A 13,353-nucleotide genomic window follows, 5' to 3' on the forward strand; every position below is an offset into this window, starting at 1 on the left:
TATCATCTTTGCCAGCATGAATTTCTTGAGTTTGGATGGCCAATTTTGCAAACATTCTCCATAAGCTTAAAACTAGCATAGTGGAGGGCAGATTTAATGTTCTTTGTCTACTATTCACACATTGTTGACCCAACAGACTAGCGGCGCATCAAATCCTTCCGGAAGAAAATGAGCCGAACCCATGGGATGATGACCCCACTTCAGGTCACCACAACAATGAACAAAGAGCACATGAAGAGAATAGCTCCATGTAATCAGAGATGGCCTCCACATGTGACTTGCGTGATGTCAATGATGCCTTAAAGTGCATTTGGGACGGAAAATCGGTATCCCCCGTGAAAAAAGCATTCAGATAGTAATAGAAATTGTTAATTAGTATGTCTTGTGCAGAACTTAAATGGACGGGGCCAGATCAAATCACGTGGCAGTTGAGATAGTGTGCATTTGCGTTCTGCAGGTGGGCCACACGTCACCAGTTGCCCACCGCTTGCTTGACTTGTTGATTTTACGCCATTGTGACACAAGAATATACATACATATAGATAGTCAAGTTTTATGATAGGACAGACAACAGAAGGCATGATTGCAATTGTACTGCCCTCTTGTGGAGGAAAAGGTGCTATTGAGTTTTGTGTGTTTTGACCCTCCGATGTTCCATAGTGCACTGTATTGAAGGCAAGAAGGCAATGGTAATTATGGTTCTTTCTACACAGCTAATCTCGAGTTCGAAGCTTGTAGAGCGTAATTATGACATCTGAAGTACCTGTCTCAAAGTAAACCAGGTTACTGAATTGATGTTTGAATTGTGTTCCAAATTGGGATAGGATTCTAAGCGCTACTTAGCTCGAGCCTTCCGACGGCGACGCCCATGTAAATGGACATGATGCTAACAGTAAGAAAGGATCCCGTTTTATTAGGTTTTGCACCTAATGTCGGTGAATGGTCCAAGTCTATCTTGTTTCAAACTATAAATAACATGATTGTCATGGATCATGATATTGTCTATGTTACAGTTTTACACTCACGTCCAGCAAAGTACCAAAACAGCAAAAAGGTTCTTGGTCATAATTGGAAAAGCTGTTAGCTCTCTGTTAAGCTAGTTCCTAAACACTAGTGGGGACAAAATAGTATTGATCACTCACCCTCTGGATTTCAATATTTCCTTGTGTAAATATTTCATTTTTGCCAAACCTTTGGGTATACATTTAAGGCCTTCAAGGCACTCTTTCTCAACCTTTATTTCACCGAGGCACATATTTTCCATTGGCAAGATCTCACATGACAATGGTTCTGCATGTGATTATATGTCCTAAGCAAACGATAAGGAGGCTTCATCATTTTTATTAGTATTGGCAAATGCAACACAAACATTTTCCGACTCATTTGCTTTTGCAGGCTGAGACTCCGTAACCCAGGCAGAGCCACTCGTTGGTGTACTCGGTGAAGCCCGGAGCCTTGGCGAGGCCGCTTCCTGCAAAGGAAATGGTACCAATCGGAAAAAATGCATTGGAGGGGTCAAAATGAAGGTGAGAGAAGAACACCTTGTATCACGTTGCGGAGATTGCAGTAGTTGGTGCCATTATCGAACATGCTGGACCAAATGGCGGAGGTTGACGCTCCCTGAAACAAAGTCCCAATCAAAGTGAGTTCTTGCATTCCACTGAGAATGCTTGAGGAGCACTCGTGGTACGCAGGCTCCCTCTTGTGGGAATATGAATGTGCCTGTAGAGTGTCTCTAACCCAGTGTGTAAAGTACAATTGAGTGCTACAGAGCCAATATGATGTTAAGAACAATGCAACAGGAAGACGGTCAGGCGACTTACATCCACGCGGCATCCCAGGCTCATGGCGGCGGACGATACGGTGAAGTTAACGCTCTCCACCTGACCAAATGCTGAGGTGTGGTTTGCCCGGATTAGCAACGGCGTCACTGGGCCTATCTGAATTCAAAACACAGTGCAGAATGCCTTATTGCGCTTCTGCGTGAAATAATCCTTCAGTTCTTACCTTGTATGAGCCCATGGCTTTGATTTGAGTCACAATGGCAAGGTTGACCTGAACACACGGCACACCGAGCAGCCTGGAGGGATTAAATCCGATTTATTCATCCTTGTAATCCGGGATTATTATTACAATTATCGTTGTATTAATATGGAGCTAAATACCAACTAGAAAATTCATTACAAAGGGAATGAACGGTCAAGAGGTCTTACCAGACGACTTTGCAGAAGGCGTGCGTTGGGTCAGTGGGGGCGCCATGTGTCAAAATACACAAACCCAAAATGAGGACAAGAGCAGCAAACTTGCTTTTACCAGACATGGTCGCAGGAAGAAAAAGGTGCTTGGCGGCGGCGGCAGCAGTTCGTGTGGGAATGTCGGTGGCTGAGTGACGATTTTAAGGAACCTACTTGGTGAGGGAGAGCGATCATGTGGCAGCGTACAAAAGACATTAGCGTGACACTTCATGGTGCATGCTTGCATTTTGGACAGATTTTACAAGGGGAAAACAGAAACACGTACTTTTACGTTGAATGTTTATTGTGTAACGGCCACAATATCACGTTGCATTGTTTGCTTAGCATTGAATGGTCAAATGTCATCTCAGTGACAGGTTTGTCCACGTTAAGACAACGTAAGAGTCAAATAAATGAACAAAGACTGTTCTTTTATTAAAAACACAATTTAAGTCCTTATTATTTGACAATTCAACTTTATTTACATAGCGCTTCCTTGTGTGTGTGTGTATGTCCAAGTAAACAGTTCTGCCCTAAAATCTCAATTGTGGTCCTCTTCTGGCAATTTGGTGAGAATTTCCACACCGTCATACGTGATAACCACCGTGTGTTCAAACTGAGCCGATCTGGGAAGAAAGCATGCGGAGCACATAGTTTGAACACATTTTGATGACACGGAGAGAAACGGACGGGCGACTCCCACCTTTTATCGTCTGCAGACACAGCCGTCCACTTGTCCTTGAGAATATGAAACTCCGCGCACCCCTCCATCAGAATGGGCTCTGTCGAAGGAAACGGACGCCGTCAGCCCCCCGGATTGGCCCGTTAAATGGACATTTACCTCACCAATTGTGAAAGTCATCCCTTCGTCCATGGTCACATCATTGTCGTTGGCTGGAAGTAAAGACAGGGGGCGCCGTGAGGAACCCAAACACAACAAGGTCGGTCTCTCAGGAACTCACCGTGGTGCCAGATTTCAGGATAGCAATGAAAGTAGGAGCCGATTCCGTGTCCAATGAAATAAGGACACACTTGGAATCCGTTAGCCTGAGCTATTTTGCTGCAACACGGAACAAACATTTGAGTTTGAATCATATCTTAGTTAACCAAAGTTGCAAACCTCGCCGCATACCTGATGGTGTTTCCGATAACGCAAAGCTGCGCGCCCGGCTTACAGGCGGCGATGGCACGGTCTCTGCAAAGCTTGGCCGTTTCCACCAATCGCCGCCCGACCTCATCCACCTCGCCCACCAAGAAGGTTTCCGACGTATCGCCGTGGTAACCATCCAAATACACCTAGCGGGGAAACAAACAGGATGAGCGTTGCTCAGACCCATCGTGGCGTGGCATATCCGTTGTGGCTCTCTTACGGTCACGTCGATGTTGATAATGTCGCCGTCTTGAAGTGGCCGACTGCGGGTGGGTGTATTCGTAAAAGTTCTTTTTCATTGGCAATCACACGTCCGTAACGAACGTCATCTTTCAAGCACTTGTCATTTACCTGTCAGGTATGCCGTGACACACCACGTTGTTGACTGAAGTACAAACGGATTTTGGGAAGCCTCCGTATCTGAGAGGGGAGGGGTACGCGTCGTGCCGGATGATCTCCTGATGTACCATGAAGTCGACTTCATCTGTTGTCATACCCACCTGAAATGAAAAGACATGATTTCAAATCTGCTAGCCAGAACCGCGTGCGTGCACTTACTTTCAGACTTTGTCCGGCAAGCAACAGCACATGTCGAGCAAGGCGACACGCTCTGGCCAGGCCTTGGATTTGCTCTGCGTTTTTTATTTCGATATAGTCGGGCCATTCTGGGACGAGTCCATTTGCGACATAATCCGGCTGTCCAATGTGCTTATTAGAGGAAAAGAAAACTGGATCACAAAGTTGTTCACAAAGTCATGTGAAATATAAATGAGTGTGAAATGAAAATATCAGTTCAAATTTTGGATAGTGGCCAATTGGTATTGCTTTTGGCTGTGAGAAAATGCCACAAAACCTACCTTGGGTACAGCATAAGCAGGCCTGACAGTAGCTGGCCGAACTACATTGTGCGAGTGGGATTTCATCCACTTCCTCCAGAAAAAGCGCCTATGTGGGTGACACAGTCGCACCGCCGAGGAGGACCTGCACGGGTCAAAAGCGCACACTCGTCGCAGGACGCTGGCCAGTCCTGCAAGAAGCCAAAGTAAATATTTGATTCATGACTAGAATGATCGTACATGTGCATACAAACGTGTGTCTAAGTTATTATATGATAATGCATTGTGTGATACTACTATGTCTGGTGTTATTGTATACTGATGTGTTATTGATACAAGCTAAAAGTCTCGATCAGTCCAACCATTCTGCAAGCTGTCAATATGTATTACGTATATGACATGTTTCCATTCTGCTTGTTGAATTGAATGGACTTGTTTTCTCACCGTACAGCTAGCAGACATGCTAAAGTCGTGTGGTTCACGTAAGACGGTTTCCCACCTGCCTTTTCACTCGGATGATCGATCGGTTCACTTAAGCGTGTCACCTACCAGATCTTGTTGCAGAGCAGTAGGACGCCATAACCGATCACGTGATACGCTAGTCATATGACGTGGAGCAGCGAATCAGCGACATGACAATGTGGAGCTCGCGCACTGTTTTAAATGAGAAATTAAAATCTAAAGAAATAGTCACACGATTTCACTTTTTTTTTCTAAAGTGTAAAAACAAAAGGAAAGATGTAATAAGATATCATTCCCCATTAAATATGTGCAGGAAAATTTGTTTTATAAAATTGTTGTTTCGTATCATTCGTTTTTGTGAAATGTTTCACGGTTTGTAAAATTGTTTTGTGCTTGCTGGTCAAGTGAACATTTAGCAATAAAGATTATTCATTGATTGTCTTTGCTTCTACATTCCTCGCACTTTTTATGGGTTCTTAACTCAAACAGAAACAAACACACCTCTCCTAAATATGAGTGGCATTTTATTTGGATAGCAACACAATAAAATGTACCGTCTTACTCTGTACACTTCCTGCGCTCGCACAAACCAAGACATCCTGCATTAAGCAACACAAAATACATGAATACACGCAGTCTATTAGATGTTCAAACAGAACACAGAGACATCAATCTGGCCATGTTTTCAGGTTCACATATTGATAGAATTAACTTCGAGATGAGTTTGCGAAAGAAAACTCCCTTATCTACTGACACTGGAAATGAATGTTTTTACCTTAAGTGATTCCTGATGGCTGGGCTTGGGCCAACTGTAATCCCGCGAGCAGAAAGTAGGGTGGAAACCATACAAACACTAAAAATACTAAGGTTAAATCGATTGTTACTCGGTGTTCAGTGTGCTTTTTTCATTTTTTTTGCAGTGCAACTTAGTTATTTTAGGGCGTCTATTTATTGCAATACAATAAGGAAAAAATACTTGTGGTAAGTGGAAGAGGTCGAGAAAAGTCAGTAAAAAAATCGAATTATTTTGCAATACTAAATTTGCAACAATGAGAGCAACTCACCACGTTACATATCAGGGTTTCTATTTTCAAATCATTTTCTCTCTCTCTCTCTCTCTCTCTCTCTCTCTCTCTCTCTCTCTCTCTCTCTCTCTCTCTCTCTCTCTCTCTCTCTCTCTCTCTCTCTTTCTCTCTCTCTCGCTCACTGTACGTGACGTCAAACCAGCATGGCGGTCAAGGTGACTTGGGCATCGTTCTCTTTGCAATTTCCAACCCCTACTTGTGTCATTTCTCTTGGTGTTTTGCTCGTTTTCGTGTGTAGGAACAGTAGAGGCGAGTGTGCGCCGGACGAGCGGGCGTCGTGCTCGGAGCTGCCTTGTAGCATCCCTGGGCTAGCTGACGCCCGGCGGCCGGTTGGCGGCTGCTGGCCTTGATGACACTTCCTTCCCAACAGGCTGGAGGGAGAGAGGGAGGATAGCTCCGTAATGCTAACCAGCTGTCAGTTATGCTTTCTTCCTGACAAAATTGCTAAGCGGAACGTCTTTTTCTTTTTAGCCAGTACCAATCGAACTTGAACTTTTTTTTTCCTCTCGTCATTGTAACGGTTCGCGTCCTCTTCGTGCTAGCTCTGTTAGCCGACCGGGGCTGGTTCGAGGTTCGACCCGTTACCAACCACCAGCCCGGTAGCATCATAGCTTCGTGCCAGGCAAAAATGTACACGTCCGTTTTGGGCTGGACTTCCAAACCTACGTACACTATAATTTGCACACACACACAAAAAAAAACGTATAGGGGGGGAGGAATGCGTAAACAGTGTCAAATTCCCTAACATCCTCATATGACTGTATTTTTGTCTGAATTGTTTCCTTTTTTATTTGTAGGTGCAATCAACCAAACGTGGGGATCCAAGTGAGCTCAAAGCCATCTTCCAGAAGGTGAGCTTTACACATTTAAGATGCATTCATTGTTCAGATGTTATTTGGTGTTAATGAACCATGGGTCACTCGTATGTACCTTCATTGGTTAGAAAATGATGAGTTACCAATTGAAAATATGTTTATCTATGCACGCGATGTATAACGACAGGCAGAACAATTAACTGCTCTTCTGTTGAGTGGCCAAAGGTACAATTCATACAACAGAAGACCAAAGAGTTAATAAATTGAGACATGTATTCATACTTTTGGTGAGATTTTTGTCCGGTAGTGGGCCGCAGCATTTTTCTTTTTGGAACTGCGCACGGGGTGAAAGAGTGAGCCGAGTCTGATTTTGCTTTGTAAATTGAACTGAGGGGGTTGTGTCACTCGGTTTAAATTACTCCACTGTTAGCTACGACTAAACGTCCATAACAGGCTGCTGTTTCACTCCACGTAGAAAATGAAACGCAACCTCGAAATGACGGAAACGAAATACGCTGCCATTCAAATTTACTACTACTTGACTTGTGAACTCTTCAACCATCTGCGTGGTTGGTGTGCGTCAGGTTGTTTGGCACTGCCGCGTGAGGTTTACCAAAGTGTTGTAGTCAGCAAAGAGCACAAACAAGGAAGTGCTTACATATGGTTTTGACCCGCCGGCCGGGCCACACCGCTGCTCACGTTTAGTATTTGAAATCATACGTATGCCTTGGGTTAGCATTCAAGCAAGCACTTAACCTTCGCGTTGCTCTCTGCCACGGCCGGTGCGTGACTGACCATGTGACCATTGCGTGACAAGCACATACAGGGTCAAATAACACACAAGCTCAAGCCAAAAAGATTTATGTGCTTGCTCGCTCGAGTTAGTCGCAAAGTTGTCGAGCGTGCAACAGAAATGCGACACCTCTGAATATGTTTGTTAGATGCGTGACATCACCGAAGCGCATATGTCGGACAGCGACACGACCTTGAACACGTCAAGAACAGATCGTTCTGGGAGCCGGTGTGACGTGATTGTAATCATCATTGAAATGATGGCAATATTTTATTTTTGTTCACTAACAAATGGATAGCAAAGTCTTTAATGAGTGACAGAACATTCCTTCTTTTCCTTTCCCACAAATGGAAGCTACTCTAACTGCAGCTTTGGGCTTTAGCGAGGCTACAAGCCACAGATGAACGTGATTATGTCGTAACGCACGCGACGCTCACACCAAGTGACGTGACTGTGACTCGCATGTCTTTTTTGCGTCCTCAGTATGCCAGCGAAGTGGACAAAGAGGGTGAGAGGTTCATGACCCCAGGAGACTTTGTCCAGAAGTACCTGGGCCTGCAAACACAGATCCACCACAACCCCAAAACCGTGCAACTGCTGGCCGCTGTGGCCGACACCACCAAGGACGGGTGTGTGCTGCCGATCCGCAAAACATGAAGCGGCGCTAATTGATTGGAAAAAAAAACCCACACTTGCTACCGTTAACTCATAAAGATAAGATCAACCGCTTGCTATCAGTGTGGTCGTACGTGCAGCCAAGATGCTCACATTTGTGTTATTTATAGAGAAAGAGGAAAGACAAGTCATGGATCAGTCAAATCTGTTGCCGAAAATTGTAAAAAAACAATTTTTCATAAGCATTCAATGCAAATGGACTTAAAAATGAAATACAACTTCATTGTGCTTAAACATGTACCCTTCTTGAAAAATCTTAATATATGGATTGCCGACTTCCAAGTTGATGGTTGAGCATGTGATATTTTTGACTTTCTTGATTGAATGTGTTACTCCTGTGCAAATCCCGATTCCCGCGTGATCAATTTGTTGTGTATTTGTTGTGTGGCGTCTTGGACAGGCTCATCTCCTTCCAGGAGTTCCTTGCTTTCGAGTCGGTGCTGTGCGCGCCTGACGCTCTCTTCATAGTTGCCTTCCAGCTCTTTGACAAGACCGGAACTGGAGACATTTCCTTTGGTGCGTGCCATTCATTCTCTTTGACTTTCCTCGCCACCTGAACTCACATGCGTGCGTGGAGCCACAAACACCCCCCCCCCAACCCCACTTGACGAACATTCTGCGTTTATAAGCAGTCCGCTGCCAATAAGGAATGTCTGAGTGTGAATCTCGGAAGCCGATTAGTCGTCTTTCCGGCTCGCTACACGTGGATAAACTGACTGTTTCCTCCCAAAACACATTTGGCTCCTAATTACTTGATTGATTTTTTTTCCCATTCCACAGAGAACGTGCGGGACATTTTCAGCCAGACCACGGTGCACCACCACATTCCCTTCAACTGGGACTGTGAGTTTGTCCATTTGCACTTTGGCCATGACCGTAAGAAACGCCTCAACTACCTGGAATTCACCCAGTTCCTGCAGGTAAGCGACACCTTTTTGTTACACGGTGATGATGGATGGATGGATGGATGGATGGATGGATGGATGGATGGATGGATGGATGGATGGATGGATGGATGGATGGATGGATAGATGGATGGATGGATGGATGGATGGATGGATGGATGGATGGATGGATGGATGGATGGATGGATGGATGGGATACAACATCTTTTTGGAACTTTATCTGCTAGGAGCTGCAGTTGGAACACGCCCGGCAGGCCTTTGCCCAGAAGGACAAAGGGAAGAATGGCGTCATCTCCGCCTTGGACTTCAGTGACATTATGGCTACCATCAGGCACCACATGCTCACGCCCTTTGTAGAGGAGAACCTTGTCTCGGTGGGTTAGCGTCGCAATGATCTCCATTTACTTTTCAACCGTTGATTGAATCACGGACAGACGGACGGACGTGCAGTACAGCACTTTACACAAAGACGATAGACACGCCGGAGCTGTTTTGGGCCACAGCTGGGGGCTGTAGTCTCACACCATGACTCACATTTTTGGTGTGGCTTTCTCGCTCGCTCCATCCATCCATCCATCCATCCATCCATCCATCCATCCATCCATCCATCCATCCATCCATCCATCCATCCATCCATCCATCCATCCATCCATCCATCCAGGCAGCAGGAGGCGGCACCTCTCACCTGGTCAGCTTCTCTTACTTCAACGCCTTCAACTCCCTCCTCAACAACATGGAGCTGATCCGCAAAATTTACAGCACGCTAGCCGGTTCCTGGAATGACACGCTGGTCACCAAAGGTACACCTTTGTTTCTTTGAGAAGTTTTCTTTGTTTGCTATCTTGTCTCATCCTTCCTTCCTTCCTTCCTTCCTTCCTTCCCCCATGCAGAGGAGTTTGTTCATGCTGCCAACAAGTTTGGTCAAATCACACCAATGGAAATTGACATCTTGTACCAGTTATCAGGCCTGCACTCTCCGTCAGGGTAAACACTCGTATTGCCGCCGTAAAACTAACAACCGCGCTCACTTCGACAGTTCTTTTATCAGTTCAAACTGAGTCAGTCAACATTGGTTCATCTCTGGGCATGGCGACTAGAGGCCATTAACCTTTTTTTTTTTTTTTCTTCCTCCCTTCCCCTTCCACTAAATGCGCTCTCGCTGCGTCAATGTCTTTGTGAGTCGTGCATAACAAACGGAATCCCCCCCCTTCTCAGCTGTGTTGATCTGCTCTTGTGCTTCAGGCGCCTGAATCTTGCTGACATTGAGAGAATAGCCCCCCTGGAAGAAGGAAGTCTTCCATATAACCTGGCTGAAACCCAAAAGCAGGTAACTGGTGTGTTCAAGGCATGTCCTTGCAGTCAAAACCAGCACTCAATGTCAAAGTGTGACGTCGTTCTTATGTTGCGATTCCCCCAGACTCAAGCTCAAGGGGACGGTTCGAGACCCGTGTGGCTCCAAGTTGCTGAATCTGCTTACAGGTTCACGTTGGGCTCTATCGCCGGAGGTGAGTTCTTCTCGCCGTGGCCCGAGGAAGCCTTTGGCCCGAGCTCGTGTTTGTGTGTGCAGCCACGGGCGCCACGGCCGTGTACCCCATCGACTTGGTGAAGACCCGAATGCAGAACCAGAGGTCCACGGGCTCTTTTGTCGGGGAGCTGATGTACAAAAACAGCTTTGACTGCGCTAAGAAGGTGCTTCGCTACGAAGGCTTCTTTGGCTTCTACCGAGGTAAAGCGTTCAAATAGCTGTTGGCGTGGCAAATGGGTACAAACGTTTGATGGTGGCCCACAGGTCTGGTTCCTCAGCTCATCGGCGTGGCGCCAGAGAAGGCCATCAAACTCACTGTGAGTCCCGTGTTGCGAGATACTAACATGGCATAACATTCCTTTTGTATCACTACCAAGCTGTCTATTTTGCTTACTTTATTTGTATTGGCACCACCTAGGTAAACGACTTTGTACGAGACAAGTTCACGGACAAAGAAAACTCCATCCCTTTCCTGGCCGAAATCTTGGCCGGCGGCTGCGTAAGTGACATTGCACATGTGGAAGATGTGAGACGACACTAACTAACTAAGAGTTTTTGTTCTCCTCCTTCACCAAGGCCGGAGGCTCCCAGGTGATCTTTACCAACCCTCTGGAGATAGTCAAGATCCGTTTGCAGGTGGCGGGGGAGATCACCACCGGGCCTCGAGTTAGTGCGCTCAACGTGGTGCGAGACTTGGGCTTCTTTGGCCTCTACAAGGTAAAAGATGCGCCGCCAGTAGGTCCATTCTGCAATCCATCTTTGTTAAGCTCAATCTTTGCCGCTGCATGTGTGTTTCTAGGGAGCCAAGGCCTGTTTCCTGAGGGACATCCCCTTCTCCGCCATCTATTTCCCCGCCTACGCCCACCTCAAGTCTTCCATGGCTGACGAACAAGGAAGGCTCGGACCCTTGCAGCTTCTCACGGCCGGAGCCATTGCAGGTAATGAATGCGGAGGCTGATGTGTGTACGGTGTCGTATGCAGCAAACGAGCGAGCGTGGCTAAAGAGGCACACAGAAATCTTGTCAAGCGCAAATAGGAAGGCGAACCGGCGTGTTCAGGCAATCTCTGCAGTCGTCTCTTCCTGCTGGATTTTGCAGGCATCCCCGCAGCCTCGCTGGTGACGCCGGCCGACGTCATCAAAACTCGCCTGCAAGTGGCCGCCCGAGCGGGTCAGACCACTTACTCCGGAGTCACCGATTGCTTCCGGAAGATCATGCGGGAGGAAGGCTTCCGAGCTCTCTGGAAGGGAGCGGGAGGTTAGTCAGAGTGAGCCAATGAGGGGGAAGCTTATTTTCAATGTTGACGCAACACCCACCGTGGTGTCGCTCTCTGTCTTTCTCGCAGCTCGTATGTGCCGGTCCTCTCCCCAATTTGGTGTGACTTTGGTGACCTATGAACTCTTGCAGAGGTGGTTCTATGTTGACTTTGGAGGACAGTAAGTTCTTTGTATTTCTTAATCCTAAGGCAATCGCCACAGGCCTTGTCAAGAAACGTGTACAGAATTGCTTGTAATTGCAACTTTTTTGTGGTTGGCAGTCGGCCGTCAGGCTCCGAGCCCACGCCCAAGTCTCGCATCTCGGAGCTCCCCCCCATCAACGCTGATCACGTGGGAGGCTACGGCCTAGCCGCCGCCACCTTTGCTGGAGTGGAGAACAAATTTGGCCTCCACCTGCCCAAGTTCAAGTCCTCGGGCGTGGTGTCCATCCACCCCCCGGAGCCCGCCGCCGCCGCACGCGCTCAGTTCCCGTAGGGTAGGTCTGAGCGTTCGTATGGCATCTCCATCCATATTTACGACAGCGACGACTAAAGGCTGCCTCCGTTTGTGTGCCGCCCAAAACAGCAGCATAGATGTGGTGGCTGTCATAGATTCAAGAGCGAAGTGTGGCGTTGTCCCACGCCCTACCTAGCCAATGGTGGCGTAGCAACCTGCTCACTGTGCAGACTTCAGCACTTTGATATATCTTCAGTGGCTGTTCATTGGTGAAATCACTCCAGAATCCATACAAAACAGCCTTACGCATTATCATGAGTAGCTTTGATTTTTCTTGTTTTGTTTGTTTTCGTCTGTTCCTTTTTGGCGTCTAGGGCTGGCCATAGAAAATGATTAGCTTGTTAACGGTGTGTTATGTGTAGGGTTGCGGGAAATTTGGAACTTTTAAGGCACTCATTAGTCAAGATTTGGGGTTTTTCCCTACAAAATTGAAGTTCCCAAATTAGAGCCAATGTGAAATTTTGTAAATTCCTGGCATATCTCATGTCCAGTTTCAAAATGAAGATGTCAAGAATTTTGCAACCCTAATTGTGAGTGTGGGGGACAGCAGGATGAATTCTGTACATATTGTAAAAGTGATATGTTTCGGGCAGACGGCGTCACATGCAGTATGCATCATGTAGAACTGTACATAGCACTGTAAAACTGCTGAGACAACTGTTACGAGGCGACGTTGCTGCATGGAGTGCTTCATTGTAATATCACGGCAAGAGGCAGGCTTACGGGTGTACAGACCTTTGCACTCATGAAATAATGAGTTATTATCAGACGATATGCTTACAAATTAAGTCATTTTATTGAAATAAATCATCCATGTGGTTTTATTCTGATAGGTGCAGCTGTTTTATCCACAGGAACGGGATTGTAAAAGGCTGCAACATGTGGTTGCTTTCTCATTGTTAAGGACGCAACCACAAACATTTGGAGAATGCAAAACACTTCCGCTGAATACGCTTTGTCTGATATTCCAAAGATGTATGCGCTTATTACTGGGTGTCCTGAAAAAAAAATTCCTAATGTTGAGGAGTCTGGTCCTGAAGACCATCAACTGAAGAAAGAGTATTAGGTCATACTTTTTTAATATGACTCTACTTTTTTCTCT

At 46.3% G+C, this 13,353-nt stretch overlaps 3 protein-coding genes and 1 long non-coding RNA gene across 11 annotated transcripts; 2 read left to right on the forward strand and 2 right to left on the reverse strand.

Moving 5' to 3' along the window:
* The first annotated feature begins 436 nt into the window (after nt 1-436).
* On the forward strand, nt 437-5,135 carry LOC148386966 (uncharacterized). Its single transcript, XR_015862855.1, has 2 exons — nt 437-689; nt 1,396-5,135. It is a non-coding gene; the product is annotated as an uncharacterized LOC148386966 (long non-coding RNA).
* LOC148386967 (uncharacterized) lies at nt 1,326-2,524 on the reverse strand. Its single transcript, XM_088397469.1, has 5 exons — nt 2,214-2,524; nt 2,008-2,080; nt 1,824-1,940; nt 1,542-1,620; nt 1,326-1,471 (listed from the first exon to the last, which is right to left on the reverse strand). Exons 1-5 carry the CDS (start codon nt 2,318-2,320, stop codon nt 1,380-1,382), a joined length of 468 nt encoding a protein of 155 aa, XP_088253595.1. The 5' UTR covers nt 2,321-2,524; the 3' UTR covers nt 1,326-1,379.
* Nucleotides 2,645-5,758, reverse strand: metap1d (methionyl aminopeptidase type 1D (mitochondrial)). Of its 5 annotated transcripts, none has more exons than XM_088397467.1 (10): nt 5,458-5,758; nt 4,242-4,411; nt 3,943-4,092; nt 3,736-3,884; nt 3,605-3,647; nt 3,367-3,530; nt 3,197-3,294; nt 3,081-3,128; nt 2,938-3,016; nt 2,645-2,860 (listed from the first exon to the last, which is right to left on the reverse strand). In XM_088397467.1, exons 2-10 carry the CDS (start codon nt 4,305-4,307, stop codon nt 2,776-2,778), a joined length of 882 nt encoding a protein of 293 aa, XP_088253593.1. In that variant the 5' UTR covers nt 4,308-4,411; nt 5,458-5,758; the 3' UTR covers nt 2,645-2,775. The 5 variants fall into 5 exon arrangements, with proteins under 5 accessions (XP_088253593.1, XP_088253589.1, XP_088253591.1 ...); XM_088397463.1 differs by lacking the exon at nt 5,458-5,758 and adding an exon at nt 4,770-4,889; XM_088397465.1 differs by lacking the exon at nt 5,458-5,758 and adding an exon at nt 4,720-4,808.
* Nucleotides 5,759-5,869: 111 nt separating this feature from the next.
* Nucleotides 5,870-13,081, forward strand: slc25a12 (solute carrier family 25 member 12). 4 transcript variants are annotated; one of them, XM_088397454.1, is made up of 19 exons: nt 5,870-5,922; nt 6,565-6,618; nt 7,859-8,004; nt 8,451-8,566; nt 8,831-8,970; nt 9,183-9,329; nt 9,617-9,755; nt 9,846-9,939; nt 10,198-10,282; nt 10,373-10,460; nt 10,523-10,681; nt 10,745-10,797; nt 10,899-10,979; nt 11,057-11,197; nt 11,280-11,418; nt 11,578-11,736; nt 11,825-11,915; nt 12,017-12,231; nt 12,321-13,081. In XM_088397454.1, exons 1-18 carry the CDS (start codon nt 5,911-5,913, stop codon nt 12,228-12,230), a joined length of 2,058 nt encoding a protein of 685 aa, XP_088253580.1. In that variant the 5' UTR covers nt 5,870-5,910; the 3' UTR covers nt 12,231; nt 12,321-13,081. The 4 variants fall into 4 exon arrangements, with proteins under 4 accessions (XP_088253580.1, XP_088253581.1, XP_088253584.1 ...); XM_088397455.1 differs by having other exon boundaries at nt 12,324-13,081; XM_088397458.1 differs by adding an exon at nt 6,006-6,181 and having other exon boundaries at nt 5,886-5,922; nt 12,017-13,081.
* The last annotated feature ends 272 nt before the right edge of the window (nt 13,082-13,353 follow it).

This window comes from Syngnathus floridae, chromosome 14 (assembly GCF_059516105.1).
Source record: "Syngnathus floridae isolate MCC-2025c chromosome 14, RoL_Sflo_1.0, whole genome shotgun sequence".
Lineage (NCBI taxonomy): Eukaryota > Metazoa > Chordata > Actinopteri > Syngnathiformes > Syngnathidae > Syngnathus > Syngnathus floridae.